This window comes from Prosopis cineraria, unplaced genomic scaffold (assembly GCF_029017545.1).
Source record: "Prosopis cineraria cultivar Desert tree isolate PC_DT_omini unplaced genomic scaffold, ASM2901754v1 PC3, whole genome shotgun sequence".
Taxonomy (NCBI): domain Eukaryota; kingdom Viridiplantae; phylum Streptophyta; class Magnoliopsida; order Fabales; family Fabaceae; genus Prosopis; species Prosopis cineraria.
Window position 1 is genome coordinate 42,125,299 of NW_026555334.1, and position 19,929 is coordinate 42,145,227.

The 19,929-nt window shown below is 31.4% G+C and overlaps 2 protein-coding genes across 3 annotated transcripts; both read right to left on the reverse strand.

The window, feature by feature from the left end:
* Nucleotides 1-2,553: 2,553 nt before the first annotated feature.
* Nucleotides 2,554-4,693, reverse strand: LOC129306857 (glutathione S-transferase L3-like). The gene is made up of 10 exons (XM_054947626.1): nucleotides 4,516-4,693; nucleotides 4,323-4,397; nucleotides 4,145-4,205; nucleotides 3,954-4,040; nucleotides 3,739-3,837; nucleotides 3,530-3,632; nucleotides 3,356-3,432; nucleotides 3,155-3,262; nucleotides 2,857-2,937; nucleotides 2,554-2,750 (listed from the first exon to the last, which is right to left on the reverse strand). The coding sequence occupies exons 1-10, from the start codon at nucleotides 4,668-4,670 to the stop codon at nucleotides 2,742-2,744; spliced, it is 855 nt and encodes a 284-aa protein (XP_054803601.1). The 5' UTR covers nucleotides 4,671-4,693; the 3' UTR covers nucleotides 2,554-2,741.
* A 2,965-nt stretch (nucleotides 4,694-7,658) lies between these two features.
* Nucleotides 7,659-13,321, reverse strand: LOC129307060 (thylakoid membrane protein TERC, chloroplastic). Of its 2 annotated transcripts, XM_054947921.1 has the most exons (14): nucleotides 12,960-13,317; nucleotides 12,791-12,871; nucleotides 12,087-12,223; nucleotides 11,916-11,992; nucleotides 11,241-11,328; nucleotides 11,011-11,091; nucleotides 10,842-10,898; nucleotides 10,608-10,689; nucleotides 10,095-10,144; nucleotides 9,873-9,929; nucleotides 9,685-9,763; nucleotides 8,457-8,515; nucleotides 8,059-8,116; nucleotides 7,659-7,976 (listed from the first exon to the last, which is right to left on the reverse strand). In XM_054947921.1, exons 1-14 carry the CDS (start codon nucleotides 13,093-13,095, stop codon nucleotides 7,885-7,887), a joined length of 1,134 nt encoding a protein of 377 aa, XP_054803896.1. In that variant the 5' UTR covers nucleotides 13,096-13,317; the 3' UTR covers nucleotides 7,659-7,884. The 2 variants fall into 2 exon arrangements, with proteins under 2 accessions (XP_054803896.1, XP_054803897.1); XM_054947922.1 differs by lacking the exon at nucleotides 8,457-8,515 and having other exon boundaries at nucleotides 12,960-13,321.
* Nucleotides 13,322-19,929: the final 6,608 nt, after the last annotated feature.

Sequence of the window (19,929 nt, forward strand, 5' to 3'; positions counted from 1 at the left end):
TTCATTTTTATTATGTTTAGTCAAATGATCTATACTGAAATTTTCCAAAAAAAGTAAAGAGGGGCCCTTGTCTCTTACGTTGGGCACAATGGCTTTCTGTTTAGTTGTTTAGCTATCAACTTATGGGGCAGCTCAACTTTTTCTTTATTTGAATGAAAAAGTGTAACATCAATAAAAAATTTTAACAGTCAATACACATTTTGAGATCTCGAATTATTGACATTTCATCATCTACCACGTTTCTACTATAAGGTAGCAGTCGATTAAAAGAATAAAAACTACTTATCAAATATATTACATCTATTTGTTTATATTCATGTAGAATGTAATTTTAAATTTATAGTATAATTCATTCTAAATGTCATGCAGAAGCAGAACACCAATTAAAAATCTAGTAATCCATGCATCAATTTTTTTTCTTACTTGGTTATTTTTGTTGGGGCAGATGTGGTAACTGGTTAGTTTTTTTTTTTTTGTAAAAGGTAATTGGTTTGTTTTATTCGATAATATCCAACTAATGACAATTTGAGAGCAATAAAACTTGTAATCCTTCAAATCTATCTGAATTATCGATTAGCCCTTTAAGTTTAATTTTTATCAATGCAGTCCCTTACAATTTTGTAAATTATTATGTTAGTCCTCTAAGTTTTAAAACACAAATTAACTCTCAAATTAATCTATTATGTAAAATATATTAATAACTTAACATGTATATATAGCTAAATGAAAACAAGTTAGACATCAAATAAGTTTAATTTTTATCAATATGAAGCTTTTGCTCCATTTTGTTCTCTTGTTTTTTAAATTTTTTGAGTATGCATGTTTTTTTTTCTATCTAAATAATTGCACTTTTTCATTAATTTATATGGCTACTATCAATATTCCTTTATTTATGTTAATAATTTTAATTGTGTTATCTCCTTTTAAAATAATAAGAATCAAATTGACAATTAAAAAAAACTTAAAACACTAAAGGTTTGTTTCAGAGTTTTACTTTTCACATTCAGAAAATAAGATTTCACTTTTAGGATGTGAAAAGTTATTTGAATAAAATATTTTATAAAAAAACACATCTTAAAAAAACGTCTAAATAGTGGCTGAAAGTAAATTTGAAAAACATAACTATTTGAAGTTATTGCAACGTGTTTTTGAAATATGATCCTTTTAATTTTTGATTTGACCATGTTATCCCAAAATTTTTAATGACTCTTCTATTTTTAATTTTTCTTTATATTTTTGTCACACAATTTTTTTTATATTTTTTTATTAATGGGACTATTTTTATGCAATTATTTTCATTTTACTATTAATATTTCAAGTGTGGCAATTCAATTAGAGATCAAATTATACATTATAAATCGAAAAACTAGTCCTATTAATTTTCAATATTAATGTATGTGAACTAATTATTATAGATTTTTTTTCAACATATCAAACTTTATATTCATTATTATTATTATTTAACATATCAAATTTTACGGCATTCAAAATTTCTATCATATTTTTTAAATATTTTAAATATATTACATTTGTATATTTTTTGATAATTATATATTCAAAAGAAAATTTTGTTATCATAATTTAAATAATTTTTAGTTTACTAAACTGACTTTTAAAAAAAATATTTAAATATAAATTTCGTTAATAATAAAAAAATGTATCATTTATTTTCTATAAGGATAATTTGATAATTTATCTAAATTCGTTAATGATAAAAAAAGTTATTGAGGATTTCAGAAGAATTATAATATTTTGAAGGATCAAATTATTATTTATATATTTTATAAAGATTTTATTATTATTTATCCTATTTAAAATGGTTAACAGATATTTTTAAAATATTAATTTAACTAGGATCGATTACTCATCAAAAAACAGTGAATGGGCTAAGTTCGATCTCAGAATATCGAACCCAAAAAAATCTTCGAAGATGGAGGATGCTATTGCCTGTTGATGAGGGATCTGTAACATTTCTCTCAATCATATATTATAGTTCATTCATCCTTATATATAAAAGATTTTTTAAAATATTTTTTTTCTTAAATACAAGAGGTTGCTGATATTTTTTTAATAAATTGATCATTATATTATTATTAAATTTAAAAGAGAAAAAAATAATTACTTTTATTAATTTACTTTGAAAAAGTAGACTCAATTTTATTTACGATAATTAAGGATAAAATTAGAATGTTAATATATTTTTAATTAAATAATTAACTTTTATTATTTTACGTGATTTGAGTAAAAACATTTTATATGCAGGGATTGAGGGTAAGTAGTTTTCAACATGTTTTATCACAGGCAAGAAAAAATCTTAAAACTTATCATATACTCTTTAAATGTTTAATTAATCCTTTCGTTTCAATGATAGATTATATTATCTTCTTACATTCTTGTAATAGCCGAATCTCGTCTTTATGTTGCATATGCATCCATTCTCGTATGAATAATGCACATGCAGCTACTGGTGGTCGTCGTTTTTTCCTTGCACAAGGCAAATCATATGACCTGCCATTGTTATCGGACTATTTCATACTATATCCATGGAAAACATTTTTTTAACAACAGTCATTTCTTTATTTTAGTGGACTTCAAAATTATACATTGGTGTGTGCACATACTTTTGCAGAAACATTATTGCAAACTGTAAATTCACTTCAAGCATTCCACACAAGCAACTATGTTAAATATTTGGATATCAGCCAGCGTCCCAAACAAACCCTTAGCTCATCTCATGCCCTCTACTTAGCCTGTGTGACAGAAATTGAAGTTTATCAATTAAGTAGCTAGGTACAGGAAGACCTACAGTTAATTTAACAAAGGAAATTACTCTGTCAATGAAAGTTTTATTCATACCATGAAGCGATTCTTGAAAACTTCAACAAACTCATGAGGATCAAGTTTTGTTTGTTTATAAGCATCATACTTGTTCAGCTCCTAAAAAAAAAAAAAGGTTTCTCTTGTTAGCCAAAACGTGATAAACTGTATAGAATCAATGTTTTAAGACGATATATAATTAATGTGTAATAATGACTAGATGGAAAATAAAGACACTGTAATTAATTAATTTTCTGTAGAAATGAACAGATGCAGATAATAAACGTTGTAGGTCTTAAATATTAACTAAAGTTTGCTTCTATATGTTCTTTTGTACCTCAATCCATGCCGCTAGTCGAGGTCTTCCAGCTGTGATATCACGCTTAAATATCTCAGAAAAGATTATTTGGAATCTTTCAAAAAACGGAATGAACGCAACATCCACCTGATGAAAATCAACTTGATTTTTAAAATCAACAGAAAAACAGAGAACATCATATAACAATAATTACGCACTGAGAATTTTCATCTCACGTACCAAACTAAATTGGCCAAGGAAGAATGGGCCATCCTCAAAATTACCGAGAGCATTCTCCACGTAGTCAAAAGAAGCACCTGATTCAGACGAAACACCACGAATCTTAACAGGACCATTCTATGCATGTTTAGAATCATTTATATCTTGCTTCAATTTAAAAAACTTAGATCTTACTGGTCGCATTTACAGGATCTCCTTTTAATGAAGAAAAGACATCTCTGGTAAAAGTATCAACATATGATAACAGGTGCTCCCCGACTTCTTTCTTTTCAGGGTCCTGAAATTTGATTGAACCTCTATTCTTAGCATTACTCCAAATAATTAAATATTAGATGAATTAACCTCTCGGTCATATTACGGAATTTATCAGTATATATTCTCACTTCAGGAAGCAGCGCTGGCCCTTCAAAATTAGCATTCACGTATCTGATCAGGTCAAGACTTTCTGCTAAAACCTTCCCATCATGCTCCAGCGATGGCACCTTTATTGCAATAAAAGCAAACATAAGCGCACCAATATAGATAGCTTCAAATGTGAAGTTTAAATAGGTTTAGTTATATTGGATGATGTTTTATATTTTCCTACAGTTTAGTCTACCTTATTTTCGGGGTGGACTTTCTCTTTATACCAAACAGGCCTGTTCTGAAGGTCGAGAGGAACCAACTGGATCTTGTCTTGTAGTCCCTGATTCATGTCCAGGAAAAAAACGTTAAATATAGGTCATCACGCATGAAACAGATATATCATATATAGGACTTAATTACATGATAAAAAATGCACAGTACAACCTTGTAGTTCCTTGTAATCCATACGCGTTGTGCAAATGGACAGCCATAACTCATGTACAACCTAATATATCAAAGGAAGACCCGATATACACTATTATAAGCAAGGGATAAAGGGAATTTTATCGGAGTTGAGAATTTAATTGGAAGCAAAAATGATGGAGGCATAATGTAAATGAACCTGGTAGTCCCATCAAATACAGGAGGAGGGTCGGAGGACGAAGACAACGTGGGAGGGCGAACTTCATGCACGGTTCTGAATATTAGCCCCACACACACACACACACACACACACACACACACAGATACGTCAGAAAAGAGAGAGCATTTGATTCAGACAAAGAAAACTAAACTGGAGCATGTAAGTGGCTTACGAGGTTGCCATTGACGTGGTTGTCCGACGAAGCTTAGTGATGGGGAAGAATGTGGTTCCGACTCCAAGTGGTGTCGATGCTCCCACTTCTTTTATAAAAGTTTGAAATGATTGCTGGCGCCAGCAGTGACGAATAGAAACCCAAGAGCCAGCCATATATATAATATATTAATAAACACACACACACACACACAAACGACCACAAGAATGAGGCTGCATCTAAGTTATTCAGACTTCTTGGATCCAATAATGTTGCTTTTATAAACCTTATCTGAAAATGTTGTATTGCCGGTTTTAATTTGCCAGCTGCCAGTGTCTGCTTTCAACCTTACGACATGCAAGGAAATTGCCAAAGTCTTACCTTAGCTTCTTGCGTTGATCTTACGACATTGACTTTCAAACTTCAATTCTTGAAAAAACATCAATGTCTTTGATTTTTTACTTACATATGAATATGCTTCTGGAGAGATCTTAATCTCAGGATATTACTAATCCGAGATTTTGAGTTCTATACTTCCTTCAGTTTTACTTCAAAATTCTATAAATTGCGATTAATTAATTAGTTATAATTGAGATCTACGTATACCTTGGTTCTTGGTCAAATATTGCTACAGATCCAAATATTAAAAATTTAAATGCTATGATTATATATATATATATATATGAAGTCAACATTTACTATTACAAAAATAATTTATGAAAGCACTTATTTTTATCCAGCAAGAGAGCTTTAAAAGCACTCCCATAGCTAGCACTTTAAAAGCGCTCCTATAGATAATGTATATGTAAAGCTGGAGCCAAGATCCAAAGTCAGGGAGTGCAAGACAATTCAATTTAAAAATTAATATTTCAAAAAATATATTACAATAATTTTAAAAATAATTACATCAGACAAAAAATATAATAACATAAGTAACGTTATACATATTTTTATTTGGAAAAAAATATATTGAAGATTCATTAGGGCAAAAAATTATGTTGAGAAAGTTAATATAAAGTTTAATTTAAGAAAATAAAAAATAAAATTATTATCTAAAAGGATGACTTTAATTTTTTGTGCTTAAATTTTATCATAAAATAAATAACTCTTGACCCCTTTTTTTAATAATATGTCTAATGAGCATTTTTTTTGTTTAAATTTATGAAATATGAGTTAACATATTATTATTTAAGAATTTTTTTATTAAGTCTAGAGGGTTTAAAATTATAAAACTAGGGGTACAAAATTATAATTTTTACATACTATTTATGTAATTTTTTCCATGTGATAGATATGGGAGTGCTCTTGAAAAAAGCATTCTAATATCCTGGTCCTTTGGGAGCACTCTCATATGTTTTTTTAATTTTTTTAAAAATTTAGTTATTTATTTACAAGTCTTTTGCAACTCATTACAAAGGACAACTATTCCATATTAATATAAAAAAAGAAAAATTAATTTTTAAGTCCTTCAACTTTTAACTTACTTATAATTCAGTCTCTCAACCATAACTCGCTGCGACTCAGTCTCTCAACTATAGCTCGCTGCAACTTAATCCTTCAACTTTTAATTTACCTATAACTCGATCCTTATTTTTTAATTTTTTTAAAAAAAATTTATCAAATAAAAGAGATAAAAAATACTAATATATTATTTTAAAATACCATCTTCATTAATATGAGATATAAGCTAACATGAAAAAAAATTAACAAAGGTTAATGGACTAATTTGTAGGTGATTCAAAAGTTGAGGAATTGAGTCATAGGCGAGTTATAGTTGAGGGACTGAGTCACAACAAGTCATAGTTGAGGGACTAAGTTACAAATAACTTAAAAGTTGGAGAACTAAAAGATTAAATTTTTTTATAAAAAAATTAATCCAGCAACAACATAATTAAACATTAGAAGGTATATACAAATAAAAAATTTGAAATTAAAACAAACTTAGATCAAATTTTTAACTTGTTTGATCTCTTATTAGTTTATCTTGTAAATAAAACTTTTGGTATTTTTTAACATTAGATGTTACTTATTACAAATAACTAATTATATATTTTGCCGATTTCTCAATTACATCTTTTATTTGCTCTATGATTAAATACGAAGATCTTGTTTTAACAAAATACTACAAAAAAATTAACATATAATTAATTATCTATCAACTAAGTGCTCCTAAAGTTTTTATTTATTTATTTATTTTAATTATAAAGGTTTTTTTTGTTGTAAGATATAGGAGTGCTTATTAGGCAAGCACTCCTAAAGGTTAATGTTTTTTATTTTTTTATTTTTTTAATTCTTTATCATTTGGAGGGCTTTATTAGAGTGTGCTTCTAAATTCTTTTTTTTTTTTCAGTATTTTTTGATTGATGTACAGGAGCACTCTATTTGAGTGCTCATACAGTTTTGCATATACTAATGGAAGTGCTCAGTGGTTTAGTGATTCAATGGTATTTTTGGCTCAGCTGCCAAGTTTGGAGTACTTGACTTCAAATTTAATTTAATGGCCATCCCTCATCCGTCCTGAGTTTGAAATATTCCACTTCCTTTTTTCTAGCAAGATGATACTACGTACACACGTGATAAGTGCTAAGGTGCAAGAGAAGCACGTAGATACACGTTATTTTTATTTTTATTTTTTGTTCATATATATTAGTCAAACACCATTTGAGCACATCTCTGAGCAAGGTTTGAATATTTGATTCATTGCGTTGTGAGGAATTATTCTTTTATACTAATTATAACCCCGTTAATACATGTCATTTTCTACGTAGTATATAATTATATACATATTCAAAATATGAGCATTATCATTATAATATAAAGATATATTTCTTTTACAGTATATAATATAACAGGTTAAAAGTATTCAATCACCGCTGATTTATGATCAACAATCGTACTCTCTAACAAACCAATAAACAGAAATTAAACATTTTTTAAAAAGGTCCATAATATGGTTAGAGGACTCCCCCCCCCCCCCAAGGGTAAATTGTGTTGACGTATGAGAGTAATTTCGGATGAGCTGTATATTATATTATGGCGTAGCTTCAGGGAAAACGCAGTCTTGTGATTTGAAGTACAACAGGGTATACAAGCCATTGACACACTGATATAACAAACAACAGAGTACGTGAAATGCAAGTAAGATTAGCGCAGAAAAAGGCAAATTAACAAAATTATTTACCATTTCAATGGAATAATCAACCGCACATGTCAGTAATCACCATTGCGTGGAAGCGGTAAATATCAAGATAAACTGCAAACCATTCTACAATTTTACAGCTGAAGGTACCCCAGTAACAACTAACCGGTGTTTCTACAAGGTGGGGGATGATGTGATTGCCTGGTAAATATAAGCAATCATACCAATTTCAATGGTTAAAATATTTTAATCTATTCAGACTTCTTTGCCAGACTCAATGCCACTCCAATAGTTAAACTTGAGGCTACAAAACCCAGGGATGCCTCCGTTGACACGTGGATCCCTGTAGGAAAGAGAAGGCGTTAACAGACAAGCAGAGTATGTGTATGATGCAAAAGTTGGTAATATAGTTGCAGTGTGCCCACCTAAATAGTCCAGAATCATCTTGAACCCAATAAAACCCAGAACAACAGCAATGGTCGGCTGATAAGACCAAAAGTGCACATCAGTGAAAAGAATAGAAAAGATAATTAAATGCAATTTTAGACATCGCATTACAAATGAATATAATGAATATTCAGTGTGCATATCATCCCGAACTAATAGCTTGCTTTGCATTTCCAAGTCAGTCTGCATATAGGATTCCATTTTTCTTTGGAAGCAGCGTTCTTTTCTCTTTTTCTTTTTAACAAATTTGTGATAGAACAGATTTGGTGCATTTTTCGCATTCTAGGAACTTGGAAGAAGCATTAAACTTCTGCTATAGTAGAACCAAAATATAATAAGTAGACTCCAGAACAGAACGGTCCAAGCAAACATTTACCTGTAAGTACTCCAACTCAGACATACTCTCGGAAATAATTGTGTAAAGTGATCTCAAACCTATGTTTGGCAAGTAAGACAAGTTTAATTATTGGTATACATAGTTATTTGCAAGGAAGAGTGTAAACCAACATTGGACAAAGACAAGAGATTTTAACAGAGGTAATGCAGAATAGAACAATTTACAAAGCAGCCATTTCACTTCGTTGCAGACAAATCTAAGGTGTGCTGTGAAATCACAAAATTGTACCGTTAAGCAAACAGTTAAACCACCTTTGAAATTAGAATTGTAATCATGTAATCCTATTTAAGGGTGTTCATAGGTTTGGTTTTGAGAAAAAACCAAACCAATTAATTCAAAACTTAGGACCTATTCAGTTTTTTTTTCTTCTAATTGGTTTAGTTCGGTTTTTGAATAGTTTGGTCTGGTTTGGTTTAGGTTTGAATCAAGTTTGAGTTTATTTTTGAGATATTTTTCATAATCAATATATATATATATATATGAATATTCACTATTAATTTTAACTATTAATTAGTATTTTCAATGAAAAAAATCTCTTAAGAACAAAAGAACATTTTTTTTAACAATTATTTAGAACATTTAACTATTAAAAACTAACATATTATCCTTAAACCACTTATTATAAAATTAAAAAATTATCAACAACATTTAACAAATTGTAACATTTTTAACTAGTGAGTTATAGATAAATAAATTGGGAAAGAAATTTTTTATAAATTTATAAAAATATATAAAATAGATATAATAAGGTTTGGTTCAAGTTTCAAGAGATAGAAACTTAAACTAAACCAAACCAATTGATTTTGTTAAAAAAAAAAAAAACCAGAACTTAATTATAATTGGTTTTGATCAGTTCACATTGGTTTGGTTTAGTTTGATTTGATGTAATTAGTTTGGATTCGTTTTGAACACCCTTAGTCCTATTTACAACACACCACATTGATTATTTATTACAATTTTCCCCTTTTATCCTTATTCAATGTTGATTTAAGAAAGTAAGAAACTTTTTTAAGGATGTATTTAATATGGGTAAAGTAGGAAATTTGTTTAATTTTTATACAAAGTTAATGAATTCTAAGATTTTTCTTGATTCCTGTGAAAAATGTTGAAAGTGACTTGTAAATGGGACCAAAGGGAGTATAACCAATCTTTTTAGGTCACTAGTGCATTATAACTCGAGAGGAAATTTTGAAGCAAGCATACTTACCCAATATGGCAAAAAGATTAGAAGTAAAAACTATGAATGGATCCCGTGTTACGCCAAAAACTGCAGGGATTGAATCAACCTATTACAAAAGCCAAAAAGGAAAAAAAAATATCACATTAACATTCTCATTCTAAATTCTAAATTATCCAGAAAAAGCCAAATATAGTGGAGGGATGAAACATAGTTACTGCAAATGCAATGTCACTGAGTTCAATAACTGCTACAGTAAGGAGCAAAGGTGTGGCCTGCCCAAAAGGTTTGACCCCTGTTAGAAATAAAGTCCAAATTAATTTAACAAACTAAAGATTTTTATAGTTATTGAGAAGCAATTGATGTGCTAATCCAAGAACATATACAATGGATTTGAGAAAGTAATCTAATACTGCAGTTGTTGCTTATCAATAACTTACTTTCCAAGACCCATCTTGATTTGTTATAAACCGGTTTCCATCATAATACGCTGCAATAACTTGTGAGAGTTAGGTTTCAGCTGATAACATCACTGATTCAAATTTGAATAGACCAATGCGGGCAACAGCTAACAAATGTTTCGCCCCTATCCATGAGCATGTTTACATTTACATATTATAATTTAACAAACCAAAACAAAACAATCAGTCAACGGTCAATCAAATAAGAAAATTCCAATATTACGGAAAGGAGGCTTCAATACAACATACTACATCCAAAATTAAGCATAAAGCATCTAGCTTGCACCAGACCGTAAAAAGAATAGTCTAAGATCTATGCGAGAATATTCACAATAAATTCTATATTCTTTGCGTGTACAGAACAAAGCCTTCCTACCATTGTCTAGATTAATAAGTAGGAAGCCATTTAACACTGACTGACAAAGCACCAAGCAAGCAAATTCCACTCCAAGTAATGAACGAGAAATACTTAATCGTGTGAGAGTACATTACTTGTTACAGGGATAAATCTCTGGCATGTCTTCACAATAAGGTTATCAGATAAGTCAGACTCGTCTTCTTCACTGGCAAAAAGCTAATTGCATGCCCAAAAAAATGTAATTAGAGCTATAAAATTGTGATACATTGCAACAAGCATAATATTATCAGGAAGTAAACACGGGAGTGTTGTATCAACCATCAAGATTCAAGCAGGTGGAGAATGTAAACATTATTATGAATCTTCACCTTGAATGAAGAGTACAGTAATATTCCAGCCAGTAGAAGGTTGACTGCCTCAAACCTCTAAACAACACCATTAAAAGGACTTAAGATGATCACCAAAGGTTTTAAGCCTTTTGCAAACATACAAACAAGAATCAAATAGCTGAAGAAATCTACCCATTAAGAAACTCACCTGAAGGGTAGCAGTTCCAAGAAATATTAATGCTAGACGAAAGACAACTGCACCAGCAATACCATAAGAAAGAACACGACTCTGTGTGTCATCAAGAAAAGGAAAATGAAAACCAAGATCCACTTTGCAATACACAAAGGCTTTTGTTTATTGTTGAAACCATGTAAAAAAAGTTTGATATCAATATAAGAAAATATAGAGTTGAATATGGGAAACCATGTCATCATCACCTGATACATTATGGGAACTTTAAAATACTTGAATATTAGAACAAAGACAAAGAGATTATCTACTGACAGACTCTGCTCCAATATGTACCTGAAAAAAGTGGGCAAGATCATCCTCCCAGCAAAAGTGCAAGAAAGTGAAAACAAAGCAGAATGTAGTGATATTTTCAAAACTTTTTTTAGGAAAACCATAAATTCAGTGGAAACTTATATGTCCAAAAATAATGGTCGAAGGCTCCAGTTGGTAACCTTGAATAAATGAAAAAGAATTCCATTGCACATAGTTCAAGGTATACAATATATATTATATCTCTATTATCATTATTGAATAATAACCACTTTTTTATTTTTTTTTATTCAGTACTATCACAGACATTTTCCATCTAAAAACTTGATGTTTCCTTCTATTCCATTCTATTTTGCATACCAAGAAGGGCCTAAATGTAATAACATAAGCAACATAGCTTCCTTGCTCCCTAGTAAGACAAGATGCAGTAAGCTTATAAGCTTCAAAAGTCAACAATTTGATCACCTCTGAAAGACATCAATTGAATATGCTGGTGGAGACTTTGCATGTTATTTGATTTTGACAGATCCTAAATATTGGAACCAATTAACTAGACCCACAAAAATGTGAATAGATGAATTTATAGTTTACAAAATAATCATCCTACATACCCAGCAAAGAACTCAGATGCCTTGTCAACACCTTCTTTAAGGCCCACACCAACACCAAATGCCACAGCAGTAAAAACCTATAAGAAACACCGCTGATCTGATGTAAAGGTAGAGATTCCAGACAAACGGAGAAAATATAAAGAAAGCACTAGAATCATAAGATCTGCCTACCCATAGTGAAACAATTCTAACAGAGGACATGTAATCTTTATTTCCATGAGATGCCTGTGTGTTATTAACTGCAGGGTGAGCACGAGGTGTCTCAATGTTGCCAATGTCATCATGTGGCTGAGCACTGATCCTCTTGCCTTATAAAATATCATCAAAATATAACGTAATTAATGAAAGTTAAAAAAAGAAGAAGAAGAAGAAAGAAAGCCAATATATTTAAGATAACATAATTAAAATTGAAAAGACAGGTCTCCTAGATGGTATGATAACAGACGTGGTTTTTCATGCATGGAAGATTGGGCTGTTAAATTTTTAGAATAATGCAAGTCAAATGACATCTGCCCTATGACTGCAGCCATTTTTATATCTCTGATTACAAATATGAAAACGAAAGGTCTGTTTAATGGATTAACAAAGGGTAGTAAACAAACACATCAAGAGCTCGAGCTTTGGTGCCGTTTCACCAAATGCTCATGAATATAGGTAAACATGGTTGTGGAGCTAGTGAAGAGATCAGATAGTAGAATTTAACGGGTTGAGCAGACATCTGAGGCAAGAAACACAGCTAAATTAAGCCGCCACACCATGTGAAGCGCGGAAAAATGGTGAATTTGGTATAAATCATAGTACTAAAGTCATTAGATCACGATATCTCAATTAAGAAAGGCCATCCTTCCTGTTCTCATGGGGTGCTGGGCAGTTACCTAATGCAGATAAATCATCCCCGTGGTCAGTCCCTTTTGAGCACGAAATCGGCTCACAATAAGCCCGACGACAATGATAAACTGCCATCCAAAATCCGTCAGAAGCAAGAAATTACATAATATCAATTATATATTAAAAAAATGGTGGTCGAGCAAGGGGGAGAGCGACCTGAGTAAAAGTGAGAGGCATGAGAGTGAGCCCCAGACCATTTTGCGGCTGGAACTCGTTGTGAAACACTGAGCAAGCCAAGATTAAAATTCATTGGAATTCGCACACCATGGTGAAACACAGAAGCAAATCCCATAGCTTTTGGAAAACCGAAATCTTCAAGGAAATAGATGCGAAAGAAGGTTGATGTTATCCGCAGAAACTCAGTTGGCAGTATAAGGAAGAGCCTGCAGAGTTTGGGCTAGAACCAGAAAGATAAGTTGTTGTTTTCTAGTTTGCGTTTGAATTGGCCAGTAGCATGGGAGTGGTTCACACTCCACGAACTTCCTCAGTCAATTACGAACCATTCGTGTCGGGCCTTCGACGATCAATGTCCGCGAGGTAACCCGCACCAGACCTAAAAAATGAAAGAAAAAATTATATTTTTTTAAGGGTTTTTTTTCCCCCAAATGTAACTGGCTTTTATTACCGTGCGATGTGGGGAAAGCAAAAACTATATCAAATTGAACACCACATTTTATATTTATTTTTTATTGATACTGTGTTAGTTGAGATATCCATTGCTTCATCACGTAACAAAATGTTTTCATAATACAAAAATATTCCATCTCATTTATTTGCAACTTCCATTATCATTAAAAAAAAATATTAAACCATTACTATAGCTTCATGAAATCAAAATAAAAAAATGTTAATCTATTACTACAACTTTATGAAGTAAAGCATAAAAGGGATGACAATCAGAACACATACATAACATCTCATGAATCCAAGTTTCTAAAAACCTTTCTCTAAATAAGATTCATGGTTGTTCTTCTACCAATATTTTTCATAATCATAAAACAAAATCTATAATTCATCTATGCTACTTACCTTGACAATGTCATATAACATGCTTTTACTTCCCTATGAAATGCATGGGAAGATTATACATCAATACTGATCAAATATAGTGATTATTTTTATAATAATCCATTGATTGCAAGATTTGCTTGTTTTGTCATCTTTTATGCGAAGAAATTATAATTATTGAGCATCTTTGTATGATATTATAGTGTACAGAATTTTATTTAAGATACAACATCTTCATCTATATTGTATATATATTTTAAATTTAAATATAATGCCTTCACTTTATAATTTAAGAACTTTTCATTTTTATTATATTCATACAATTATTTTTATTTTGAATGTGGCCAGCTTTTATTTTCTTGTGCAATACATGATGAGATTATAATTAATTTTTTTTTTATAGAAGAAAAGCACCAAGTTAGTTGCTCGGTGTTAATAGTTAATGCATGAAAATTGAGAAATTAAATTAGCTTGCAACTCCAACTGGATAAATTGGGGAGGTATTGTGAAAAATGAAATTCCGATGCCTCTCAACTGAGACATCTTAGCCAATTTATCAGCAATTTTGTTCACCTCCCGATTACACAATTTTATGGAAGCAACTGAATCCTTTTTCATAAGGTTACGTGTTTCTAAGAAGAATTATAATCACGACACAACTAAATAAACTAAGTGGAATTATATAAAAGATCCGGTCCCGATATGAAAGTAGTCCCATCTTCAATTCTGAAATGAAAATTATGTTTTCCTCATTTTGCGCCCTCACTTAAAGTGCTATATGTTATGACTTGATTTATATCTCCTTCAGTGCTAGAGGATACCTTATAGTTTCAGTGGAATTATATAAATCGTATAATTTTGGTAGAATTGATATATAATATTTTAAGTTGTATATGAAGGAAACAGGCTTTGAATGTCAAAGGACACACAATTCAGCTAAACTGAAGTTTCGCTGGCCAAAAAAGCTAAACTGAAGTGTCAAGTGTAGCCATTTGATATCGACAATAGAAAGCTTGAAAATAATGTCATGGAAACTTGCATGAGAAGATTTAACCATTTAGAACTCCACAAAATTTAGAAGAAATAAATTAAAGGAAGCAATATTAGACTCATTCAAATAGATTAAATCTAGCCAATCATATAAAAGCCAAAAAGAGGGGAGCAATCCACCTATATCTTGAAAAAAAAAAATCTAATTTTTGATGGTAAAACATGAGCAAATCAAAGATTATAATAAATCTTGTTTTGCCAAACATTATTCATGACATCCCTACTTGGAACTGCATCAGAGCAGCTTTTCTTGTAAACATAACAAAAATACTCAACCAAAAGGCAAAAATTTATAAAAGATATATTCCAGCCAAAATAGGGGAAAATTTGAATATGACATCTCTCTATAAGGACTTTAAAGGCATTGATCGGTTCTATGCTCCTCCATTTTTCCAACAATGTTTCTTAAAGTTGTTATATATATATATATATATATATATTGTTTATTAAAATATAAGATGCTTCATTCGGGGATTTTTTTTGAAACTCAGATATAAAAGAGGGCAAAAGGCAGATTCATGAAGAAACATCAGAAACACTAAAGTTGAAAGAGTTTAAGGAGATTCAATATGCTTTAGATACAATATAAAAGAGAACAAAAGTCTCATTTCTAGATCAATACGTGAATAAAATATTCAAGCATGAAACATCACACTAATGACAAGTTGGGAAAAAATTCTCCTCTGTAGAGCAATACACGTTCAGAAATAAAACAAACAAACTACCTCTACTAGATTTTCTAGAATCATTTCCCACGCAGAGTCACTTGTCATTCTGCTTCTCATCAAACCCTCTGAAGAAGATTTGTGTTCACTATATGTTAGTTCATTATATGTTGGCGTATCTCAGTGCCTATTAAAATTGGAAGCAAAAACTATGAACACCTAATGCTCCAAACACAAATATCATGGATGATTTATCATTATATAAAACCTGTAAGCAATGGCTAGAAACTCTAATAAACAAGAATTCATTACCAACTATTTGATATATTTGAAATTTTGAATTATGGTCTCAAATCAAACTTATTTAAGAGGAAAATTGAGCACAGGATCAAAAATAATTTATGGGAACGATAGCAAGCAACCTAAATAAGAGGGGTGAGTTACTCTTTCTCATTTTCTTTTTGATTTCAATTTCTCTTTTATCAACAAATTCGATCAAGTCCTTGAAAAACAAAGTTTTAATGAGCACCAAAAGTTAAAGAAAAATCAGGGTCCTGAAATAAAATTTTATGAAGAAAAATATGGAAAATACTAATATACTCATATTATACACCAAGTATTTTTACTTGGATCAATGGAGTTGAAGAGATCAAAGTTCATGGACAGACAGCAAGAACGAGAAGATGTATAAAAGGATTTCAGAATGGTTGAAGAAAGGGTAGAGGCAATGTTCACACCTTCCGATGCAACCGAAACCTCCTTTTCGTCCTCACCTATAACAAAGAAGGGGTTATTGAAGGATTAAAGATGTTTAAATGTAAGGTAACTACTGTGAGAAAAATTGCTTCTTTTTTTCAGTTGCGCAACAACTTGGGCAAAATGGGGTTATATCGAGAAACTATGGATTTATTAGTTTAAACAGGCACACCTTTTTTCGACATAATCAATGGAACTGAGGTTGTCAAAAAGCTACCCCATAGATGAGTTTAGAGTGGAGAAAACCATGGGTAGGGAGAATCACAATAGTAGTTGAAGGCTTTTACGGGAGGAACAGAGTGCCTCACAATGAAGCATGTCTCACGGCCGTTGGTCCTAGGCAGTAAATTGCCCTCAAAAAAAGTCCTCGTTGCTTGGAAGGGAAGAAATCGAATAAGCGAAGGATAGAATGTTAGAGAGAGGAAGAAGGGCTAGGAGTACCTCCGGTGATGCATGGTTCAGATTGAGGAAGAAGGGTTTTCTCAAGGGAGTGTGTTTTTATTAGGAAATGCATGAGGGAGTGGGTTAAAGAAGAGAAGTTTTGCATGTTGGACTATGGAAGATTTAGGCTGGTGAAAAAAGGTGATATTTTTATAATGGACTTCCATCCACTGTAATGTCACCTTAACATTATCAAGACAACATTTACATATCATTGTGATAATTAAGATTAAATAAAATTCCTTAAAGTTATCACAACTCAAGATTTAAAGATAATTAGTTTAAAATATTGGGATCCAATAAAACCCTTTTTAAAATATTGTTTGAGCACAAACTATGGTTAAAAATTAATTAAGAACAAATACAGAAGCATGGGAAACAAATCACTTCAAATTAGGCTAAAACGCCATTCTTTTGCAAATTTTGGATCCGTCCGCTGCGGTGGATGGCACAGAGGGATAAGTTCCTTGAAGGCCCAATACACCATGGTGCAACAACCATGCGTCGCAGTGTGCACCTATTGTCATGATAGCAGATTGCTGTCATGACAGCCCTTAAAATTTTTGAAGTGCGCCGTTTCACTATTCGATGTCTGATTTGAGAGATTCAAGTGTTCACATGAAGCTCTTTGAACTTTGTAGTTAATGGCACTGATCTCACTTCTAAATAACCATCCATTTAAAAGATAGACACTAGAACTTAAAATGATTTGTTTCACCTCAAAGCACACACAAGGGTGTCCAACTCACAATACCAAATGCTATTAATCCTAGAGACACTTTGACTGTCTCAAATGAACCACACACAATATAACAATTCATTCATATCACACAATTAAGCAATTACGCTCAAAATAACTACCAAACCCCTATTTGATAATAACAAATGGGGCGGATAAAATCCAACGTACAAATCAATTGATCATTTTGACGCACAAATCACTTGAAACATGTCACATATAAGTGTAACTTGGCTAAGCACACACACTCAACATCAACCTTAGACTAGGATACACACACCCTTATCACAAATTCATATTAAAGGATAGTTACAATAATGTTATGTTCTTATGTGGGCATTATATATATATATATATATTGATAATATTCATTACAATACCCAAAAAAAAGAAAGGGAAGAGCTATACAAATATGCTCTTCACTCTCCAAACATTCCTTCTTTCCCCTTGCCCCTACCGAAGCCCTCACTTGTAACATATAACTATGGGGTGAGATAAATGTCTTAAGAACCAATATAATTTATCAAATGCTTTTTATCACAAATAATTGTGATAAAGTATCAAAACTATAGTAATATCAAGTATACTGTATTTATGAGATAAGTTCATCTTTTCACAATAATTTTATAGAATTTCACATTAGTATGATCATCTAATCACTGAACCTCCAATACTCCTCAACATGAAACCATAAGCTCTCTTGGATTAACAACGTGTTAACCCGAGCACACTTTCGGTGTTAGAAATGCCTGGCCAAAGGTATTCTAACCCACATACGGATTATAATTTTTTCCTCTTCACATACTTGTGATAGAGGCGTCATTGACTCCTAATTGCACCATAGTAGGTACTAGGGAGTTGCCAGATTGCCCAAATGTCCTATAGTAATAGTCCATATAATGTTGCATCAGATGTCCCATGGTACTATCCTGACTATATAGATTTTTTCACTTACATATCTCCACAAACACACATCCCCCACATATCTTGGGTGAACTCTCATTCCCTATGATCATGCTCTTTTACAATTTTCACTACTTTACATCACATTTTCATATCACAAACTTATATATATAGTATATACATATTAATTATAATCAATAACATTTTACAAATCAATTTCATGCTAAAATCATTTACAATATCAAATTATGTACAAAACTTTTTAAAATCACAACTCTATCATTTGTATTTACTTCTACACATTTTTAATAGTTAATAAACACAATAAACTATATGATTATCTCAACCCTTTGTCACACAAAAAGGTTACCATAGCTCAACATTAACTCCACACATTCTATACGCATGATAAAGCTCGAGCAATGCTCAATCTACATAATTCAAGTGACAATCATCAATTATCACTCTAGTTAACTCTGAATTCACTAAGTTTTAAGTGTCTATAACACCTAAATTTCCCTTTCTCACAACATTAGCCATTCTCAAATACTCTAACCATCCTATTAAATATTTCAGTACACCAAATTCTCTAACTAATATTTCACATTGTCTCAAAATCCTTAAATTATACTTAGGGTTCGTCCAAACCCTTACAAAAAATTCCTAATAACCACAAAACTCATAAAATTAAGGTTAGAGACTTGATTTAACTCTCCAAGACCTTAAATAAACTAATGGGTTCGGTCTAAACCTAAAGGAACCAAAATTAAAGCCCCCATTGCACTAAATGTTTAGATTTTCTGTATAATGAGGGAAAAAAGGGAATGTGCAACTTACCCAACGGTAATAGCCCAGGGATCTTGCCCTAATATACCACAAGCTTTCCTTCATCACTCTCTTGTTATCCCTCTTCCTTTTTCTATTTTCGATCTGTTTTTCGTGTCTGATAAGTGCAGATTTTGCACATGTACCGCGGCACATTAACAAGTCCGTCGCGGTGCATGGCACAAAAAATTTCATAAAATTTTAAACTCTCTTCTGTGCCATGGCCTACTTGAACATCGATTTAGCCCTCTTCTAAGGCTGCCAAAGATCTAAAAATCATATTAGTCTCTTATAAACCTTGCTAAATCAATAATTTATCAAAAATTGACTAAATTACCTTTAAAAACAAAGATAATTACTAATGAAAAAACTTAAGATGTTACATCCACCATCCTTTACAAAAACTTATAGAAAAGAAGTAGACAATGTTTTTATCTAGGGGTTTCATGTTTTGACCAACAGTAAAATAAAAAGCCCTCACCTTATTGAAAAATGACTGACCAGATAAAGATGACATACATTGAATAGATCTCAAGGACTCTTTCACCTCTCTATTATAAAATGACAATTTTACCCATAACTATCTTTGACAAGGTCAAATTTTCGAGAGGTGCTCAGATCACGTGATCTGTAAGAGCCTTAGATGGCTAGTACACAAAGCTCAATGACTGCTTTCATTCTTTCTCTGCTGCTTTAAAGATTTTCACTGAGTAGGCTTTTCACAGAGCCTAATACAAGC